Consider the following 21,603-nt stretch of genomic DNA (forward strand, 5'->3'; position numbering starts at 1 on the left):
GGCAATGAAAATGATTAGGGGGCTGGGGCACACGATTTCTGAGGAGAGACTGAGGAAACTGGGCTTATTTAGTCTGCAGAAGAGAAGAGTGAGGGGGGATTTGACAGCAGCCTTCAACTACCTGAAAGGGGGAGGAGGTTCCAAAGAGGATGGAGCTTGGCTGTTCTCAGTGGTGGCAGATCACAGAACAAGGAGCAATGGTCTCAAGTTGCAGTGGGGGAGGTCTAGGTTGGATATTAGGAAAATATTCACTAGGAGGGTGGTAATGCACTGGAATGGGTTACCTAGGGCGGTGATGGAATCTCCATCCTCAGAGGTTTTTAAGGCCCGGCTTGACAAAGCCCTGGCTGGGATGATTTAGTTGGGGTTGGTCCTGCTTTGAGCAGGGGGTTGGACTAGATGACCTCCTGAGGTCTCTTCCAACCCTAATCTTCTATGATTCTATGAATTCATTTCCCTGTGTTCTCGTTTATTAGAAATGCTGCCATCCTTCCACCATTTTTTATCATTTATACTGACTGTAGAACTATTAAAAAACTATTGTACATTTGTACATATGTCAGATCTGCCTGTGTTTCCAAGCTATAAATAGGAACAATGTTTTAACTCCACATCTGGTCAGCAGATTATTTTTGGAGGGTCAACAGGAAAATTATAGATATATAATAAATGTAAATGTATATATATACTGTAGTGTGTCCTCTGCCCCCATTCCCTCCAGAATAGATGTAAATCCTACAAAATAAACTTAGAACTTTCTAAAAGAACCATAGATTTCTGAAAGAGATCCTAAATAATATCTACATCTTTAAAAACTTGTTTGGCACCAGTTGTAAACTCACAGAATTGCTACAAACTCTCAGAATGGCACAATTACCTTTTCCCCCCAAAAAAGCCTTTTTGTAAGGGCTGTACTGTTTATTCAAATTCTAAATCAGTCAATCAACTATCATTAATACACAGTCAATTAAGTGTCACATTTCCTTCCAGTTTACAGATATTCACAGCCACGTTTCTAAATGACGCCTTTATTTTCCCTGGTCTTCCCAGCAGAATTATGTTATTATTGTTGCTGTAAATCTAGAGCAACTGCTTCTTGTTTATGAAAAGTCAAACAATCCCTCTAGCACTATTTGATGTAAAGTGAATTTCACAACAGTTATTTATGTGACCCATTTTTTTTATTTCCCTGGTTTATGGCAGTGAATATGCGCTTATCTTTTCTTTGAGCCATTTAGTCTTGTTTTTCATTCAATCCCTGCTTCTTTTCTGGGATGTGTTTGTGCATGTATCATACTCATGGAGATAATCATGACAGCAGAGTATCACTATAAGTATATATTTCTAAGTGAATTTAGTGCTCATAAAAGGTCATGTAATGCCACTGGTCTCCCCACTTCTCATCTCCCTCCGAACAGCTGCTGCTGAAATCATCTTCCTCTTCTGTTGCTCGCACCTTCTCACTCTGTGACAGAATGTACCCCTCTGTCCAAACCCTACACACTGTTATCTTTGTACAAAGTATGTCTTGTAAGGTATAATTTGAAAATTCATAATTTGGTGATCAATATTGTCCTCATAAAATATGTGTGGCAACATTGTATGTGAAGTTATAAAATTCCACTTTATGGTGTTATTAACACATGTTCCAAATTGAGGTTGGCAAACAGGTCTGTGTGCTCTGCCTATTTTGTACTTAAGCAGTAATAGAGCAGTGGTGGGCAACCTGTGGCCCATCAGGGTAAGCTGATTGCGGGCCGCGAGACATTTTGCGGACGTTGACCATCTGCAGGCACGGCCCCCCGTAGCTGCCAGTGGCCGCCGTTCACCATTCCTGGCCAATGGGAGCTACGGGAAGTGACGGCCAGCACGTCCCTGTGGCCCGCCGCTTCCCGCAGCTCCCATTGGCTGGGAACGGCAAACCGTGGCTGTGATAAACGAGAGGGGGGATAGCTCCCTTTTGTGGACACCCAGCCAGCCAGTTGGCTATGGAATCACTCTTGGTGGTTGTTCTCTACTTGCTTTACCTGAAAGGGTTAACAAGCCTACAGGTAAAAGGAAAGGAGTGGGCACCTGACCAAAAGAGCCAATGGAAGGGCTAGAACTTTTTAAAATTGGGAAAAAACTTCCCTTTGTCTGTGTGTTGTGGTTCTCCGGGAAAGAGAGGAACAGGGAGCAGTTATGCTGTGAGAAGCTTAAGCCAGATATGAAAAATCATCAAATCATACCTAGAGATTGCTTATCTGAAACCCCAGATATGTACGTAAATTAGAGAATGTCTAGAAAGACGTGATTAGGTTTATTTCTTATTGGCTTGTGGACTTCTCTGTGTCAACCCCAAATGCTTTTTGTTTTGCTTGTAACCTTTAAGCTGGACCTCAAGAAGGTTATTCTTGATGTTTAAATTTTGTAAGTGGGTTTTTTAAAATCTAGCATAAGCCTAAATTCCAGATGTATTTTCTTTCTTTTTGTTTTTAATAACATTTACCTTTTTTAAGAACAGGATTGGATTTTTGGTGTCCTAAGAGGTTTGTGCACATGTTGTTAAATTAGCTGGTGGCAACAGCTGATTTCCTTTGTTTTTCTTTCTCAGCTCTTCCCCAGAGGGGGTGTGTGTGAAAGGGCTTGAGGGTACCCCACAGGAAGGAATTCCCAAATGCGCCTTTCTGGTTTCAAAGGGGTTTTTTGCATTTGGGTGGTGGCAGCATCTACCTATCCAAGGTCAGAGAGAAACTGTAACCTTGGTAGTTTAATACAAGCCTGGAGTGGCCAGTATTAATCTTTAAAATCCTTGCTGGCCCCCACCTTCTGCACTTGAAGTGCCAGAGTGGGGAATCAGCCTTGACAGCAGCCACTGGGAGCTGTGGAGGGCCATGCCTGTGGACAATCAACGTCTGCAAAATGTCTTGCGGCCCGTAATCAGCTTACCCTGATGGGCCGCATGTGGCCCGCGGGCCACAGTTTACCCACCACTGAAACAGAGTCATCAAGCAGGAGGAGACAAAGGCAGCTCACACAGGTGAGAAAAAGAAGCAGGGAACATCCTTCCACATAGATCTTTTGCCTCCTGGTACCCAACTGTAAATGTTTCTCAAAAGGCAGGCTGAAACTATAAAAAGGAGGGGCAAACACCCAAGAGACTCCATCTCTCTCTCCCTTCCCATCACTTTCTCTACACCTGAAGCAACGAAGGAAGACTTCATTGGATTCTGGGAGAAGAGGTCCTGACCTAGAGGGTTAGGTCAGAAAGACTGCTGAAAGCATATGGTGAGAAATTTTGCTTGAATCTGATATAGACTGTTAAGTTAGGCTCCAGTAGCATTTTAACTTTATTTTCTTATAACCATCTCTGACTTTTATGCCTCATTACTTGTATTCACCTAAAACCTCTCTCTTTTTAGCTAATAAACTTGTTTTATTGTTTTATCTAATCCAGTGTGTTTAAATTAAAGTGTTATATCTGCCTTACCATAACCTCTGACTGTGCTCCACTAAATGCATATCTGTATTATCAGAACAAATTTAAAAAGTGGCATATATATTTTACATGGCTCGTTGTGCTGTGGGAGATTTTTTAAAAATAAAAGCTACAAGGAGTATCTACTGAAAGCACATTAAAAATCTGAACTTTAGTGAATCTTGTGGAATAAATAGTTGTTTTGTAACCTGGTCATAACACTCATCCCAAATATAAAGGATTTATATTATATTTTCAATCTTAAGATAAATGTCCACAATTAATGACCTCTCATCATAATAAACAAGAATGGTGCTCTCAGTTTATAATAATAAATTTTAATTTGTCCTGCTTTCCTTTCATATAACATATTTTCTTTTCAATGAAGGAACCAAACACTATATTTCAAATTGGTACAGTATTTCTAACTTCAATTAAAGAACAAAGATCATTTCATTCTAGAGGTAACAACAACATCATAATCCCCAGATGTTGCGGTTTGGCAATCCAGTAATGGCAGAATAAATGTAGCTGAGGTTTGCAAGAGGGAAAGCCATGGCAAAGCATGACAACATCAGCATGATTTGGGATATCTGTTTGTTCTCTTGAAATTGCATTTCCAGTAGCTCATTGTTGCATGATACAACACAGATGCTTAGCGCCTAAGAAGGGATTTCTTCAGCAGGTTTCAGCAATGTTACTCAGATGTTAGATACTGCCTTTGCAACTGTTTTTATTTATTTATGTAGGTCTCATGCTAAAACAACACGAGCAATAGGACTTTATCTGGAGAGATTCCTTTATTAGCTGCAAACCAAGTCTGGTGGCACATTCTTTAGTAATTGTACGGGCACATACCTGCCTTTTACTCCTTTTGTGTCTTGGCTTTACAACAAACTTCTGTGATGTGGTGTTCATTTGCCAGAATTCTAAGTGGAAAACAAAGCCAAATAAATCTAAAGTTCCCCAATATATATATATATATATCACTTCACTACATAACCTTGAGCAGCATGAATACAATATGGAAATTTTCATTTTCTGTGAATTAGAACTGATAATGATTTCATTTTTCAATTCTTCTTCTAGAAAGGAGGCAACATTACAGCTACTTTTCCCAACAGCAGAGAAATTATAAAAATTCTGCTATTAATAATGCAGGTCTGCTAATATAGCCATTCTGTGGACTTCATCTTCAGAAGGTGTAACTGATGTTCAAAGACTAAATTTCACCAAATACTGTATGGTGAATTTTATTTGTATGGTGCTACCATGAACTGAATCATATTTTCTGGAATGCAGGAAACACCCATACTTGCTATGGCTACATTAATTCAATTTGATTGCTCTTTGTGTTAATTTATGCTTTAAGGTGACTGTGATGAAGTGGGACTATTATTACTGTTTCCTCTGAATATTGTGTGTGTGCCTCAGTTTCCCCTATGCATTTCTTAAGTCTCTAGGGGGTGAGATTGTTGCAGAGCAAAGGGCCAGTGCACATAAATGGCCGACACTCTGTCTCCTGGCAACTGATGGCCGGGGCCCTTCCCCCCTGCAAGGAGATAGCTAAAGGTGAACAAAGAGATCAGGTGACCTCCTGGCCCGGGAAAGAGACAAAGGCCAGAAAGGAGGGGATAGAGAGGGTTTCAGCTTGATGCTGGCTGGGGACGTGGGGTGAGGGCAGACGTGCGTGTCTGGCTCGCTGCCCCCCAAAATGGACCCGGCTGAGGGGTCCTGGTCTCTGTACCTACAAGCACTGTTTTAGACCCTGTTCCTGTCATCTAATAAACCTCTGTTCTACTGGCTGGCTGAGAGTCATGTCTGACTGCGGAGTTGGGGTGCCGGGCCCCCTGGCCCACCAGGACCCCGCCTGGGCGGACTCGCTGTGGGAAGCGCACGGAGGGGCAGAGGATGCTGAATGCTCCAAGGTCAGACCCAGGAAGGTGAAGCCGTGTGAGCTTCTTGCCCTGAAGACAGTCTGCTCACAGAGAGGAGACTTCACCAGAGTCCTGACTGGCTTCATAGGGAGCAGTTCTAGAGCATCGCCCAGTGACTCCGTGACAGTGACTATATTCACAGTGTAATACATGTTAGAATTGGGAGAGACCTTCTGGGATGTTTAGAATCCCCACAATCAGTATGATATTACCCCACACTAATCCCACTAGGTCTTTAATTTTTTTAAACTTCTAATCATGAGCACTGAGAAGTTTATTCTTTTGCCAAATCCCATTTTACTAGGTGCTCATAAACCCCAGTGATGGGTATAAGCTAAACAAAACACAAGGACTCACCATTTTTAACATCCAACCTGAACTTTACCCTCTTTAGTTTTAGATTCTTATTCCTTGTTTCAATGGTGTCTGCTACAGACAGAAGTCCCTTTTCTTCTCTTGTATTAACAACTTTCACATTTTTATAGTCTTTGCCTATCTCTTTAATCAACTTTCAGTGAGACTACATGAAAGTTCCAGCAATTTCACTCATTTTATGTCAAATCCTCTTTAATATTCTAATTTCCCTTTTCTGCTCTTTCTTTAACTTTTGGAGGTACTAATCATGAAGGGCTGAGAACTGTTTTCTGTATTCCAGAGTCATTTTAGCAAAGCTGGTAAAAAGGCATATAGGACTGTGCAAAATTAGGCACTTCCAACTCACATATCTCTGCACTCCAGGTTTGGTTTTGTAATGAAATCCCAAACCATCTGCGTTCACATTTGGTTATAAACATTACCAACATCTCCACTTCTGCTCGTACTGCATATACTTTATACCAACTAGTGCATTTGTACATGTGATCTGAACACCAGGATAAAAGGATGGTAATGGCTGCTAAGACCTAAAACTCAAAGTGGACCTGCATGTTTCACTAAACTACATCTAGCTATACGACATCAGGTTGTAGTGATCAAGAGTTTCTAGTGATAATACATATCATAAGAGCAAAACATAAGTGATTGGCGTATGTCAACAAAAAACACTTGTGAGTAACTTTCTCTCACAGTGTGGTATGAGCAAAGCACAGTCATAGATGCTATACTTATTGTTAGAGCTGAGTGAATAACTGATTTTTTGGTTCAATGGCTCAAACAAAAAAATCCAAAATGATTTTTTTTTTCCAGGACAACCAGAAATGAATTTTTTCATTTTTTCTCACTGAAATGTAAAACTGATTTTTTTTTGTTTTAAGTCAAAAAAATACATTTTGTTCAATCCAGAATGAAATTCTTGTCTGTTGCTGTTGTTGTTTCATTTGTTTTTTTTTTAAACAAAAAATAAATATATCTACATTTTGAAACAAAATGTCCTTCCATTTAGACTTTTAAAAATGTTCTTTTCTTCCTGGGTGAAATTATTTGCCAAATCTGACCCAAATTCATGAATACTTTCTGTTCACAAAACTGCATTTTTGGCGAATTAACTATTCATCACAAAAAATTTTGCCCCACTCTACTTATTATAAGCTTTCTCATCAGACAATGTCTGGTACTCACTTAAGATCCAATCCTGCAAAAATGTATGCGTGTGAATAACTTCACTCATGAAAGTAGTTCCTTTGAAACAAATGGTATTACTCATCTGAGTGAAGTTATTCACCTGCATAAGGCTTTGCAGGGTCATGTCCTCAGTCTGTATTTCATCATATGTTTTACATATTCTTACTGTTCTTCTTACAGAATAGAAAATGTGAATACTTTTGAAGACATTTTGCTGCAGTACAATAACTGAAATGCTAAGTGTAACATGCTCTGCACCGAGAGAATAATAGGAAGAGGATCAAACTAATTCAATCACAGCCAGGGTCAGCTAATGGGGTCTCCTGTTATCCCTGAGGGCCACCACCCAGATCTCACAATGAATCAACACGAACCACTTTCAAATTTATTGTTGCTTGTCTGTTTTCTGTGAGTGCTTTTATATATCCTACCTATACTTATGTTGTAGATCCAGTTCATGTTTTGGTGTCATGCCACCAACTCTTAACTTTTGATGTAAAAATTTGTAGGGCCGCCAGAAGACAAATGGTAAAATTACAACTTTTTATTGGTGAAATAATAATATCTTACATTTATATAGCATCTCAGACTACTTTAATAATTTACAAACTATTTAAGAATCATTTCACCTACCATAAAAATGAAGCCATATCTGGGGTGGAATGTAGCAGCTATGTAACAGCACACAGTAATACTTCACAACATTTTACAAGTGAATGATAATGACGAGAACATGCATAGCGCTTTCCCATCCAAAAGTATCTCAGGAAGAGTACCATGACCAATTGAAATCACAAAGGAAATTGAAATAGAAATAGGGATGTAACAAACCAAGTTGGAATTTGATCACTCCTATTTTGAAAAAGTCCTATGAGAACTTTTATGACCACTGAAGATCACATCTACTTTGTCTCATCTGAAAAACAGCACCTCCGATGGCATAGTGTCTCCTATCATCATCCCAGAGCACTGACTGATTTAGTATGGACTCTGAGGAAAAAGTACCACCTACTGAATCACCAGCCTCTTGAAGAACCCTGGATTTTCTCTCTTCAAAGTCTTAATCCTTCACAGTCAGTGACATTTGACAGGTGCATAACATAAGATGGTATATCTGCTTGCCATCACACAGAGGAGTATAATTTATTCTCTAACAATATTTTTTAATTCCCATGGAACAGAAGAATATAAAAACCTATGTTGCTACTGATGAGATATATCATTTGCTTTGGTTATTACTGATATGAAATCACCTCAGTCTGTTAATTTTTGCTTTTCCACCATCAATGTAAAAGGCTTGTGGTACATCAAAGTACGTTCATAATGCAGCACTGACTGGAAATCGTAAGTTATGCATAGAGCCTACTAGGGATAAGAACAGGAGAGAAAGTGAGCTGGTATGGCGTACCGGTAAGAACCCACACCGGCCCGTACGCAGTGCTGCCGTGGCAGCGCTTTAATGTCCCTGCCCCTTTTGCCTCCCCCGTTGGCAGCCCTGCTGGTAGGGTTCGTACAAGCAGGGCCACCGACAGGGGAGGCAAAAGTGTCTGGAGTTACTTTCATCCCTGGATAAGAACAAATAATTCTGGAATCAAATTAGAAGTTTCTTAAGGCATGTAAGTCCACAATAAAGGTGGGGGAATAGAGGAAGAGAAATATTGGCAACATAAAGTACAGGGCAAAGCACTTTTTGTTATAATAACAGTCTTAAAGGACAGGATTAGCGAAATAGTCCTGCTGCAGTAAATAAAAAAGTAAAAAATAAAAATACTACAAGCTAGCAATTGCAAATATATCATATCTGTTTAAAGAAACAGACAGAAAAGTTTAAGTGCTGTAAAGCCACTACTCCCAGTTATGATAATATATAAAAATCAGTGAAGATCCGGAGTGAAATCCTGGCCCCATTCAAGTCAATGGGAGTTTTGCCATTGACTTCAGTGGGAACAGGATTTCATGTTAAGTGGTTTATATCTCCACTCAGCATATGTATATCACACAATGGGAACTACACATACATTTACAATAAAGGCAAAGGAAACCTAAAGAAACATATAATGGAAATAATGAAAAAATCGTTTTTCATTAGTAAAGAATCTGCTGCAGGTGCTAAAACTTTCATTGCAAACCTGAAACTGAGGACAGGTTTATAACAATGTAAGTGAACACAGAGGGAGCAGTCAATGGGATAGACAAAGTCTATAACATGTTGTTATGAAACTTGCTAGTTATAATTAACCTATTCAGGTATGGGATCCAACCAAGCAGTTGCACAAGATTAGTGCCATATGCAGTTTCTCCACTTCGTTAGTAGTCATATACTTGTTATTTTCATTAGTATTCCACAATTTGATCAAATGGCAACATTTCCCCATCTCAACCAACACAGAGTTGTGGTGGCAAAACCAGCAAAACTGGATATTTCTGAAACTGCCCCAAATGGAAAGTCTCAATGTTTGCAAAGAAAGTTTGACATACTTTGAGGGTCAAAGGGCTTTTGGGAAGGTTAAATGATAGATTTCTGCTTGCAGAAAAAATGCTTTTCATAGTCATAAAAAATTCAAAATTACATTTATTTTTTTCTCCCAAAGTCTGTGAAAACATAACGTTTCACCATTGATAAAGTCCTTTGCCTACAAGACACACAATTCTAGTTCCAAAAGATCTCATCCTTTACTCACACATTTCGAAACACAGGCTGCCAACTCAGTAGTTACGCTACCTCTGTCTCTTTCAGAAGACATCCTCCAGAGTGCATCCCACACAACGTGCACTTCATTATTAGGTCTCATATTCCATATTCAGTGCAACATAGCCCCAGTCCTGAGCGCTACCATATTATAAACTAGACATCTGCAATTGTCTTGAAGAAATCAGCAGTTTAGTACAGGTCTCATTCGTCCAGAATAAGCTATATACGTAGGAAATTACATTTCCAAACTGATAAACCCTTGACAGAATGGGGATATGCCTTAGAAAAGTTTGAATTTTCAGCTTTGGCTACCAAGCTGTCTTCTCACAATCAATGTTCATTTTTTAAACCTTGTCTAATTCCATACATAATATAAAGTGTTTATGGGGATGCATCAGTAATACTGCGCACCTCTTTTCCATCTTCAGAGTACTTTACAATTAAGTAAGTAAACTTCATGACACCCCAAATGTCAATTAAGGTGGAAAGACTGAAGCAGAAATGTTAAGAGTCAGAACTAGAATAAAACTCGGAAAATCCAGTTTCCTAGTCCTACACTCAGACTAGTAGACCATTCCTTTATCTCATAGTGGAGGAGGCCACTGATGGTCATCAGTCCTTGGTAACTATGGGATTATTTTCATCAACCTTTAGGTTGCCATGACTTTTTATGTAAAGCACATATTGCATGTGTAATGGAATATAAAGCATTCAATTCTTCAAAGTTTATTTAAAAAATATCAACAATATGAAGGTTGAGGTGAGGTTTGAGTTAATAGTAAGGTTCTTCTCCCCTCCTTCTCCCCCCCCCCCCATATGTTTTTTACTTAAGCAGAAAAAGAAAGACTCAAGTAAACAAAAGAGTAAAACCCCAAAGAAGATTAGAAACCAAATATGATAAACAAATGTGGCAAAATAAGACACAAGTTAAAAGAAGAGAGCATTACAAACAATCATACCAGATGGCAGGTCATCCAAAGGAAATTCAAATAACCTGGATTTGTAAACAGAGTGGAAATGGAAATCCTCCTGAAATAGTAAACAGTAGAATGCATTAAGCCAAGATAAAATGAACCATCCCGTGAATATTAGGGAGATAGAAACTCTTTTCCATTAGGTACCAAACCAATATGTTGGGGAAATAATGGATCACTGGAGGTTATCAAACCTCAAGGATCTTTATCCACATTGTAGATTCTTCTCCTCCTCTCCCAATTATGATGTGATCATTAAGGCCCTGATTCAACAAAGCACTTAAGCATGTATTTTACTTTTAACATACAAGTAAGTCCTTTAAAATCAACTGGCCTAATCACATGCTTAAAGTTAAGCACGTGCTTAAATGTTTTGCTGGATTGGGGTCTAAATTTTCTAAAGTTAAATAATATGAAATGCAAATGGATATGTATATATATGGTTTTAACTGATTTTCAGCACTGACAAATGACCAAGAGGTCGTTTTAAAGAAGCTACCAAGGGGTAGCTAAGACATGTATTATTGGAGGAAAACTATTATTTTATTTTATCATATTATTATTATTGGAGGAAAACTCCTCCTGTTTTCCTGATACTGTATTTAGCTACTGGGAACTCAGATACTAGATGCAATATAGTGCCTTTGGTTTGCACCTTTAGAGCAATATATCGACTAGCTGCTGAAAGTGGGAGGACAAGGACTCCAGCCCCAAAGCTAGAGGTGCAAGGCTGAGGATGAGGCTTTTTCGTTTTCTGCATCTCTTGTGTATCTGAATACTGGGTTAACTGAAGTTCTACTTACGTGTGAAGTGTAGCTTTCTTCTGGTTCAATAAGATAAGTATGATTCCCATCATAGAACATCCCACTGTTAAAGGCAGGAAAAGAGGTAACATTGAGTAGAGATTTACCAAACATTTATAAAAAGTTTAAAACAATTTAAACAGGTAACCCATGAAGGGGAGGCTATGAACTTAAAATATAACCATTAAAAAAATAAATTAAAAGCAATGTCAGGTATTATCCCAGTTTCTAAGTCCTCATGCCAATTTTCGTGATTTTACAACCAACTTTTCCTTTTTTTAAAATGTTTTTCCTCTTCCTTGTTGTAGTGATAAAGAGTTAGACACAAAGAGCAGCAGAAACTGACTGACTGACTGACCCAGTTCCCAAACCTACTCCGCTCCCTGGACCAGATTGTTCCTACTTCTGACAGATATTTAAGAGGTCTCTTTACACACTCTGGGAACACATATATAGCTTGTCATGCCAAAATAAAGTATTAAACTGATCTGACTCTTAGATTTTAAGCTTTTTGGTGCCATAAGTCTGTCTGTCTGCATGCTCTTACAAGACCCAGCATAATGGGGATACTTTTGAGGTAAACAAAACAAGGTAAACAAACTGAAAAAAAAAATCAAGAATAACCATTTTTTTCCTCACACATCAATTTAAGTCCTTTATTTAAATTTTTTGGAAAAGACACAAATAGGTCTTATATAAAACAACATCAACAGAAATATTCCATGAACTGCCAGAGCCAATGTCCCATGCTATGTTGCCCTTTCATACAGTACGTATTCTAGCATATGGAAAGCTTTCGCTAGCTCTTGTGGTATTCCTCATTATACTTACAGGGAACAGCTCTCACACAAGTAAAATCTTCCAAATGGTAGAGGAATTTTAAGGGCGCCAACTATATGCATGTTTGTTGTATATGCTGGAAAATCTGTTGCTGTAATTGCTCACATGTGAACAATCACCAATTTCCCAAGCCAGCAAAGGTGGCACATGGTTCAGTTCTAACCACAGGATAGGTTCAAGCTTTAAGGGATCCTAAGTGAATGTAGACAGCCTATGGTAATTAAATCACATGGTTGTGCATTACTGTTTACAAGTAAATACACAGCAGTGGTGAAATTCACCACTGTGCAGAGATCTCACACAAGACCTATACACCACTTAAAATCCTATTTTGAGTTTAAATGGGGTTTAAGCTTAAGCCTTGCACTGGATTTCTGCACAAAGATGAATTTCACTCAAAAATAAAAATGATCTGATATGAAAATGTTAATTGACAGTATACTAAAGAGGTACATTTCCTACCCACACCTTCCTTTTCATCTTTATCTAAGTCAGCCTTTTCTTGAATTTTTTCTTTATTACAGCAGCATGGGTGTTTTTGAGATTAAGTTGTGTCAGCATGTCCTTTCTAAAGTGCTTCTTTCAAGGTTTTTTAAGACTAGCTATAAATATGAGCTGTAGGCTCAGACTTGACATATACTATACAACCTCAACAAGAGAGCAAGATTTTTTTTCCCCCAAAGTTTGAGAGGGGGGAAAAAAACAAAAAAACCACCACATTTCATTCTTTAAGTGACAGAAATGAATACTTGCTTTTGACTTATGCAAGTCAAAAATGAAATTGATTTTTAAAACATTTTTATAATTAATGTTTGCATTTTTTGTCACTAACATCAGCTCTGACCTTAACAGGGAGCAGCTCTGTTGAGTAAAATGATGTCATTTTACTCTGTTGGGGACCATAACTACATATTAAACTTTTAAACCATTACAGCTATACATAAACATATCTAATATTTGCCCAAATGTTGTGTATTTACAGGATAAGCCAAATGGCTCCACCAAAGTAATTCTGGATATATATAATATAATATATATATAATATAATATATAATATAACTCATATTAGCAGTGGTTATAAATATATATTTAATTCAAAGGTATTCATCCCTTTGCAAATAACCTGTAAATATTTTGTAGAAATTAACTTGTTCTATGACATTTAAAATAAAAATCCTAGAGCCTGATGAAGGCCTTCATTCTAAGAATAAAATGAGATTTGGGACTCATCCTGCAGATTTTAAGTATGCAAAACTTGCTTTGCTATCAATGGCAATTTTACATGAGTAAAGTCTGCAGGATTGATCAGTGTGTCAGCATTTGAGGACTTAATTCACATTCTTGGAATAAAGGGCCTCCTATTTGATCATTTCACCCAGCAGCATGGACCTTTGATCAAGTCAGAATTTGATCAAACCACTCTTTAATAATGGTACATGGTAATAACATATTTACAGTCAAACTACAAACTTGATCCGACTTAAGTCAATGGATGTTTTGCAATAGACTTCAACTGAAGCAGTCTATATATTTGAATCATACACTAATAAAAAAGTTAGATACAAAGTAGTAGTAAAATACAGACCACTTTTGAAATCTGAATCTTTACTATGTCAAAACAATACACAAACATATTGTAACAATAAACATCTTGTAAATCAATTTGATCTTAAAATAGCAAGATTTTTAATTTCACCACCAGTGGGCAGCAAATTCATAGTCCAACAAGAAAACTTATCTAGTATCTACATTACAGGCCTTCAAACTCTTATTTTAAATTAAGCCTTACTATAGCTTGTCTGTAGTTATTCTGATAAGGCCCTTCATTTCCCAAAAATATTTCTATAGTTCTCAAACTGACACCACAGTTCTATAGGCTGCTATGTGTGATGGACCCTGTACCCACATGCTAATTTCAATTGGGGCGAGGAAGGAGTCTGCCTGTGTGAAAGAGCTTGCAGGATCATGACCTAAGAACATATTTGAATGTTTAAAATGTTATTACATTAGAAGAGTTCATTACTCAATAATCTATCATCCATTATTAAGAATTAGTGTGCTTTATGCTATACAGTACATAAAGGAATACATGGTTCTCTTCCAAGGAGCCTGTATTGTAATAAAAAATGCATTAAAATACAGATTAATAAGAATATATAATTAAGCACATTCTTTGAAAGAGATTCAATATTGTATTCCTACACTCCAACATTCCCAACAGGTAATAGATATGTTTACATCACTTAACTGCAGTGAAGAAAACAAAATGAAAATGGGAAGTTATTTTGCATTTATTTCTATATTCTTCTGTAAGGAACCCAAGAGCTGAATTTAAGAAGAAATGTGGACACTAGAAATCCTAATAATGAGTGTGGCTTTTTCAAAATGTTATATTTTTGTTTGAATCTCTGCATTAACCCACTGTAGACTATTGGACATCCCAAATAAAAACTTGGCTAACTAGGAATTAAGGCCACAGAAGTATATTGCTTCTTCAATGCAACTACCAAAAGGAAAGGAAATTCAGAGATATGAGGATTCCACCATCGAACCCACTACCTTATTAATTTACCAAACGAGAGATAGACATCCCTAAAAAGAACGCAGGCATTAATAGCTAAAGAAATCACAAGATAAAGTTAAATCAACAATTCTGGCATCAACCTTGGCACCTGATCTACACCCACCCACCAATAATATAGCTGTTATAGGCTGGGACCTGGAGGATGTATTAAGCAGAGGAAAAGGCTTGAATTAATACTTGCCTGGACATGGAGAACATGGAGCTTATTGCTCCTTTAGAGGCATCTTCTCCAGCTGTTACAACTCATAAAATTCACCAAAGAACCAGCCCTACAGACCTTATTAGATGTAATAGCCCCCAGTTTCCTCTGCTCCAGAGAAATACTCCAGATCCTGGTTGGAGCTAATGAAATTAAATGCCAGCATGAATCAGCAGTACTTATTCAGTATTTGAGATCTACTCATGAAAAGCACTATAGAAAAGATGATAAAGATTATGATGATGATGCAGTGTTGCAGCACCTGAGCTTAACATGACTTATTAGAGAAACACTGCATTCTCATACAGGGTCCCGGAACACTCCAGCCTATTATATTGTTTCAAACTGTCCCTGCCTATTGTGAAATAGGAATCTGTTGATCTTTGTTGCTGATATAAGTATACAGATACTTCAAGATTCCTCCCTAAAAGGAAAAAAGAGATGTACCTAAGAGAGCTGAACAAAAAAGGAAAAGATAACAACTCTTCATCACCCTAGTCATGTAGCTGCATTAGAAGGTACCAACATTGATAATTAAGCACTGAGAGAATACAAAGCAGTGAGAGGGTTTCATCCTGAAGAACAAAGCACCAAATAAAGGCCAGAAAGGAATTTTTGCAGTCTCTTTTTCCCTTTCTCTCTTAGCCCCTGAGAGTTAACAGGGGTCATGGACTACAATCCAAGACCTAATGGATCACAACTAATGGAAGTCATGCAGTTAAATCTCTGCAGAATGCACTAAAACGCTACTATTTTTAGATTCACCTTCGGCACAGAACCTGAAGTCAGATTTCTTGGGTTAGTCCTCACTCCTAAATCTTGATTACAAAAGAGATAAAAGCATTATGGTACAAACAATCAGACAGAAAACTGCAATGATGCTAAAATAAAAACAAAACCCAACAAATTTAACTAAAAGAAACTAACTGAAAATATAGAAGTCTGATACAGAATTTATAGAACTATTGGAGAAGGAAAAGGATCGAATCAATGAAAATCCCCATCGGATACGTGCCTGCCTTTCAGTGAAGCAGGAGGGAAAAGAGAAGTATAAGGTAATTGTTGAGTGCTCCTATTTATAGACCATTCATCACATGACCCTTCAAGCAATGTCTGACCTCAATATCAGGGAGATCCTGTAATTCCCAATGAAGTCATCCGGAAGCTGCAGTTACTTAGTACCTCTGAAAATCAGGCCAGGAATCTTTTTGAACCGGTCCAAAACTATGATACAACCCCTGAGAGGGACTATGTGGGATTTTTGTATAGCTGTTTGAGATCCTCAAATGGAAGGTGCTATTAAGTACAACATATTGTTAAAATAATGCAAAGTTTTCAGTTTGCCATGTAAGGGCCACTCCTTTCCTTCAGATTTACAAATATATTGCCATATATGTAAAGTACAGATCAGTAGGTAAATATCTAAATATCTAATATCAGTGCCTCTGTGAAAGAAAAGAAAAATGACTAGAAAACCCCCACTTCACTGTCTCCATTTTGTTTTGTAAATGGGGTCAGAACAGAAGAGAAATATGCCATCTACTCATTGTCGTAATCAGGAAAGAGCAAAGCATATTTTGAAACAGTTAAAGAGTAACATTTAGAAAGGTTTCCCCCCTCCCCAGGAAAGGAATATTTTGGGTTGCTCTCACCCTTGCTTATTTATTTGTAAGTTAGTTTTAACTTGAAAAAATGTGACTGTTACACAATACCAGTGTGTTTATGTGCTAATAAAAAACAACTCAGGCACTCTGTAAACTACTTGTAAAAATCCAAGATTTCTTTATAGGTCCAAATTCAACCCATAATTTGTGAGAGAGAGTAAGATGTTTAACATTTTGCTGCAATTAGTAATTCTTTTACTATAAAATTTGTACTTGTTTTAAGAAATTACATACAGCCCATTAAAAAAATAACCTGGGGAAACTTACTGAAGTCCATGGCATGTTGACAAGGCAACAAATGATTCTGAGTTTCCTCGGATTTGGCCCTGATAATAGCAATGCTCTCCTCCCTGTAATTGAAAATAGAGACGGTGAATCCATCATGTTGCACAATATCATACACATGCCCTGTCAAACATGGCTTGTGCCATGACTATGTTGCCATGCCTACCAGCGTGGTGCCCACAATTCACAGTCATTCAGTGTCGAGAGAAAACCGCAGAGGACATTCTTATCAAATAGATCAAAGAGAATTAGTCATAAGTGTCCCTAGTGCTCTGAATTTAAAGGAAACATGGTGTATAATCAAATGATAAAAGAGTGCAATGAAAATTAACACTTGTCTTTTCTTTCCTATAAGTAGTGCATATACCACACCTGCCAAATCCTGCAGTCTTTTACTTGACAAAACTGCCACTGAAGTCAGGGAAAGTTTTGCCTTAGTCGGGTCTTCAGGATTGGACCTTATGTCTGTCTAGCCATATGTATCTCCAGTGCACCCATCACTGTACAATCTAGGCACTGTATACAAAATATGAATAACCTCATTTCTATCTGAAAAAGTCTTCTACATCTTCCATCATTATTCCCATTGGACTCAAACTTAATTGCTGATTCCTAGGAGAAACTCACCCAGGTCATTATGGTGTTTTGTTGTTGGTCGACGGGTGACTTAAAAAGAGGGGCCTTAAAAGCAATAACACTAGAGTTTATCCTAATTTCTGGTGGCAAACATGTCCCTCCCCCCAAGTAAGAGCAACCTGCCCCACCCCTACATATCTAGGCGAGCAAATATTTAAGTGTGTTTACTGAGATGGAAAGCATGATTATTCATCTTTGTGAGCTGGCAATCACTTGGGTGATAGTGATGCAGAGCCATAAGCCAAAATTGCTGTTCATACTTACAGTGTGAAATTAAATGCTCTCAGATTCTACCCTTCAAAAGTATATTTATAACAGCTGTTTCACCAACACTAAATTAACTGAAGTTTAAAAAATAAAACAAGAGTATGTTAGTAGCTTTTGGGATGTGACAAGGAAATCCCCTTTTGTTTTCTATAGGATCATACAGACTATGAATTTCAAAAGGGACAAGTGATTTTCGGTGCCCAACTTGAGACACCGTAAAGGGGCCTGATTTTCAGAGGGTGTATGCACTGCACTTTCTGGAAATCAGTCCCCTGGAGTTCGGGCACCAAAAATCACTAGTCTCTTTTGACATTCTTCTTCTTCATGTTTTGTCGGCTGACATGGGGACTTTGATGCCATTGTGTAGACCTAGAAATGTACTGTACCATGAATCTGAGGTAGTGCTCAGATACTATGATGATGCCTGCCACAGAAAAAAACTAATATATGATTAGAGAGATTGAAGGCCTACTAATATGTGGCTTATTTGTTGCTTCATTTTACAAAGAGTATCCTTCTGGCAAATTTTCAATTAGAATCATAGAACCACAGGGTTAGAAGGGACCGCAACGGTTATCTAGTCTAACCCCCTGCCAAGATACAGGATTTGCTGTGTCTAAACCACCCATGATAGATGGCTATTCCACCTCCTTTTGAAAACCTCCAGTGAAGAAGCTTCCATGACCTCCTTAGGCAGTCTATTTCATTGTCCTATCCTTTTTACAGTAAGGAATTTTTTACTGCGACGTAATCTAAATCTGCTATGCTGTAGTTTGAACCATTGCCTCTGGTCCTGACCTCTGTGGCAAAAGAGAACAACTTTTCTCCATCTTTTTTATGGCAGTGTAGCAGGGTGGTCATCCTGCTCCTGCCCTGAAGGGCTTAAAACAGCCCTGGGAAAGGTCTGCGGTGGGGGAAAATCTAGGCTGTTTGGGGGAAGCAGCCACAGGTGGGGCCACGCCCCAATCAGACCACAGCTGGCCCTATAAGAGGTCCAACCCCCCTTGCCAATGATGAATGGTTTACAGACTGCCGTCTGCCCCAGGGAGCAGGGCTAAATGGAGACTGGCAGTAGCCACTGAGGCAAGGTGGGGATAGGGGGCTGGGGGTTCCCCTGGGAGGGGAGACCCAGAGTGAGGGGGTACTGTGGTGGGCAGAACTCCTGGGCAAAGGGCACCGGGGTCTGGGAAGGACATGGGGCCAGCGGCAGGCAAGACACCAGCCTGCAGAGGGCGCTCCAGGCTGGAAAGAGCTAATTCCCTGGACGACCAGCAGGAGGTGCCGCGCTGGTGAGTCGTTGCCCCGCCACAGGCAGCCTTTCAAGTATTTGAAGACCACGATCATGTCTCCCCTTAATCTCCTCTTTTCCAAACTAAACACACCCAGTTCCTTCAGCCTTTGCTCATATGGCTTGCATTCCATTCCTCTGATCATCTTTGTTGCTCGCCTCTGGATCGTTTCCAGTTTCTCTTCATCCTTTCTATACATTGGTGACCAAAATTGGACACAGTACTCCAGCTGAGGCCTAACCAGTGCCGAGTAGAGCAGTAATATCACCTCCTGTGACTTGCATGCTATGCCTCTGTTCATGCAACCTAAAATTGCATTTGCTTTCTTTGCAACAGCATCGCACTGCTGAGGTTGTGATCCTTCTCAGCAGTGCTGCTGCAAGCCAGTTATCTCCCATTTTGTATTTGTGTATTTGGTTTTTCTTCCCTAAGTAGCACCTTACATTTGTCATTGTTGAATTTCATTTTGTTGTCTATAGCCCAGTTCTCCAATTTATTAAGATCCCTCTGAATTTTAGCTCTATCCTCCAAATTGTTGGCAAACCTCCCTAGCTTTCTGTCACCTGCAAATTTGATCAGTATGCACTCTATTCCTACATCCAGGTCATTAATAATAAATAATAATATACTTATAATATACTTGTATATACTTATAATAATAATTAACAACATACTTGTAAGTTGCATCACAATTTTATCTCCTGCCTGTTTATCTGCTCTTGTATTTTATTGTGTCACCTTTCACTCTCTCCACTCCACTGACAGAGGCAGCCTCCACTGCTTGTACACACCTCTCACACCTCTATGTTTTCCTCCAGGCTCCCCTTTCACATGTTCCCTGAATTAATCTGTAAAGACACTAGCCTGTCCCCAACAAACCCCTCCCCGGGATTCACTTCTACCAAGATGTCTACAGGAAACTGCCAACTGATTATATCTAGATACATGGTCAGGAGGGACTGCTGATATCTATCATATTTATTTCTTACAGTTTATTATAAGAATAAAATTTATCTGACTCAAAACCATCTAGCTGTGCACATCTGGCCTATGTAAACATATGCTTTTCTTATTGTTTGCCTCATTCTGCTTTACTCCTTCCAACGATTTATTACAGCCATTCACTTGTTGCATCTTTTCTTTATTAGGTGCAGTAAACTCTTAGGGGCAGGAATCATCTTTTCCTTTGTCTGTTACAGTGTTTAGTACAATAGGGCCCCGGTCATCATCTTGGTTTGGGCCTCTAGGCACTACCATAATACATGTAATAAAAATTACCCTGAGGAATTCATGTAAAAAGAAATGATCAACTAGATGGATTTTCTAAAGACCGTATCCTATGGCGTTTAAAAGATTTTTTACCATATCATTTTTGTAACAAAGCATTACAGGAACATGTGCGTGGGTGTGAAAATAATACTGGAAAGATGATTGATGGAATCAAATGGATTCTAACTACTTCTGGAATTACCTAACTACCCTACTAATTTTGGGTAATTAGTCAAGACTAGCTTATCCTCATACATTGTAGTGTAATGTGTATCTGCACTAGTGCCTGAGGCTCATTTATGCTGCAAAATGAAATCTGTGTAACCAGGAAGAACATTTTTCATGCAAAAACTCTGAGCCAGCATGAATCATGTGGCTCAAAAAGGGTTTTTGATCTCCTTAATAAGAATCAAATAAATGCCCCATGATAGCACTCACAGCTTTTTCATAGCTTTTCAGTTAAATTATCCCATAACATATATGTGGAAGAAATAATTTTTCTATCTACCAATCTGGAAAAGATAGAAATAAACAGACTTAAAGGTGTTGTCTGGCAAGAACATACCTTGGAGATTCTATTCTATTTAAAGCAACAGAGAGTCCTGTGGCACCTTTAAGACTGGTGCCACAGGACTCTCTGTTGCTTTTTACAGATCCAGACTAACACGGCTACCCCTCTGATACTCTATTTAATTAAATCAAATCAGTTAATGTTGCAATTTACCCATGATCACACAAACTCTGGCAGAGCCAAGAATAAAACCCAGATGTCTTCACTCCCATGCCCATATTTTTTACCACTCTGGAACATTCTGGCTTACATGTTGACATGTGGGTGAGACTTTACTAAGGGCTCACGTCTTCCTTTCTGAGACAATCTAGCAGGTCAAAAGAAATCTAGGCAGATCTACACGTGTACCTGGAAATATTTGTTGTCTGTGTGTCCCCAGTGCACTAAAAAAATCTGTGTTTGTGAACCACACATCTTGCCTTAAGGACTCTCTTAAACCAGGATCTCAGAGCCTGTCACAGTCTCACCTAATCAGACTGACAGACAGAAAAGAGATGATGACAAAATGGAACCCTGTGGCACCCTGCACCTGAAAGCCCACCTGAAAGGGAGCAAATGCCTGCTGAGGAAATTCCT

At 38.7% G+C, this 21,603-nt stretch overlaps 1 protein-coding gene across 1 annotated transcript in view; it reads right to left on the reverse strand.

Annotated features, from left to right (window-relative positions):
* The window catches only part of ADAM22 (ADAM metallopeptidase domain 22), a 189,967-nt gene that overhangs the window by 60,543 nt on the left and 107,821 nt on the right, over positions 1-21,603 (reverse strand). Inside the window, exons 4-7 of the mRNA XM_065397640.1 lie at positions 16,978-17,060; positions 11,424-11,487; positions 10,606-10,675; positions 4,316-4,386 (exon numbers count right to left, since the gene is read on the reverse strand). Of these exons, the coding sequence (XP_065253712.1) occupies positions 4,316-4,386; positions 10,606-10,675; positions 11,424-11,487; positions 16,978-17,060 (288 nt within the window). The remainder of the gene's footprint in view (positions 1-4,315; positions 4,387-10,605; positions 10,676-11,423; positions 11,488-16,977; positions 17,061-21,603) is intronic.

This window comes from Emys orbicularis, chromosome 2 (genome assembly GCF_028017835.1).
Source record: "Emys orbicularis isolate rEmyOrb1 chromosome 2, rEmyOrb1.hap1, whole genome shotgun sequence".
NCBI lineage: Eukaryota > Metazoa > Chordata > Testudines > Emydidae > Emys > Emys orbicularis.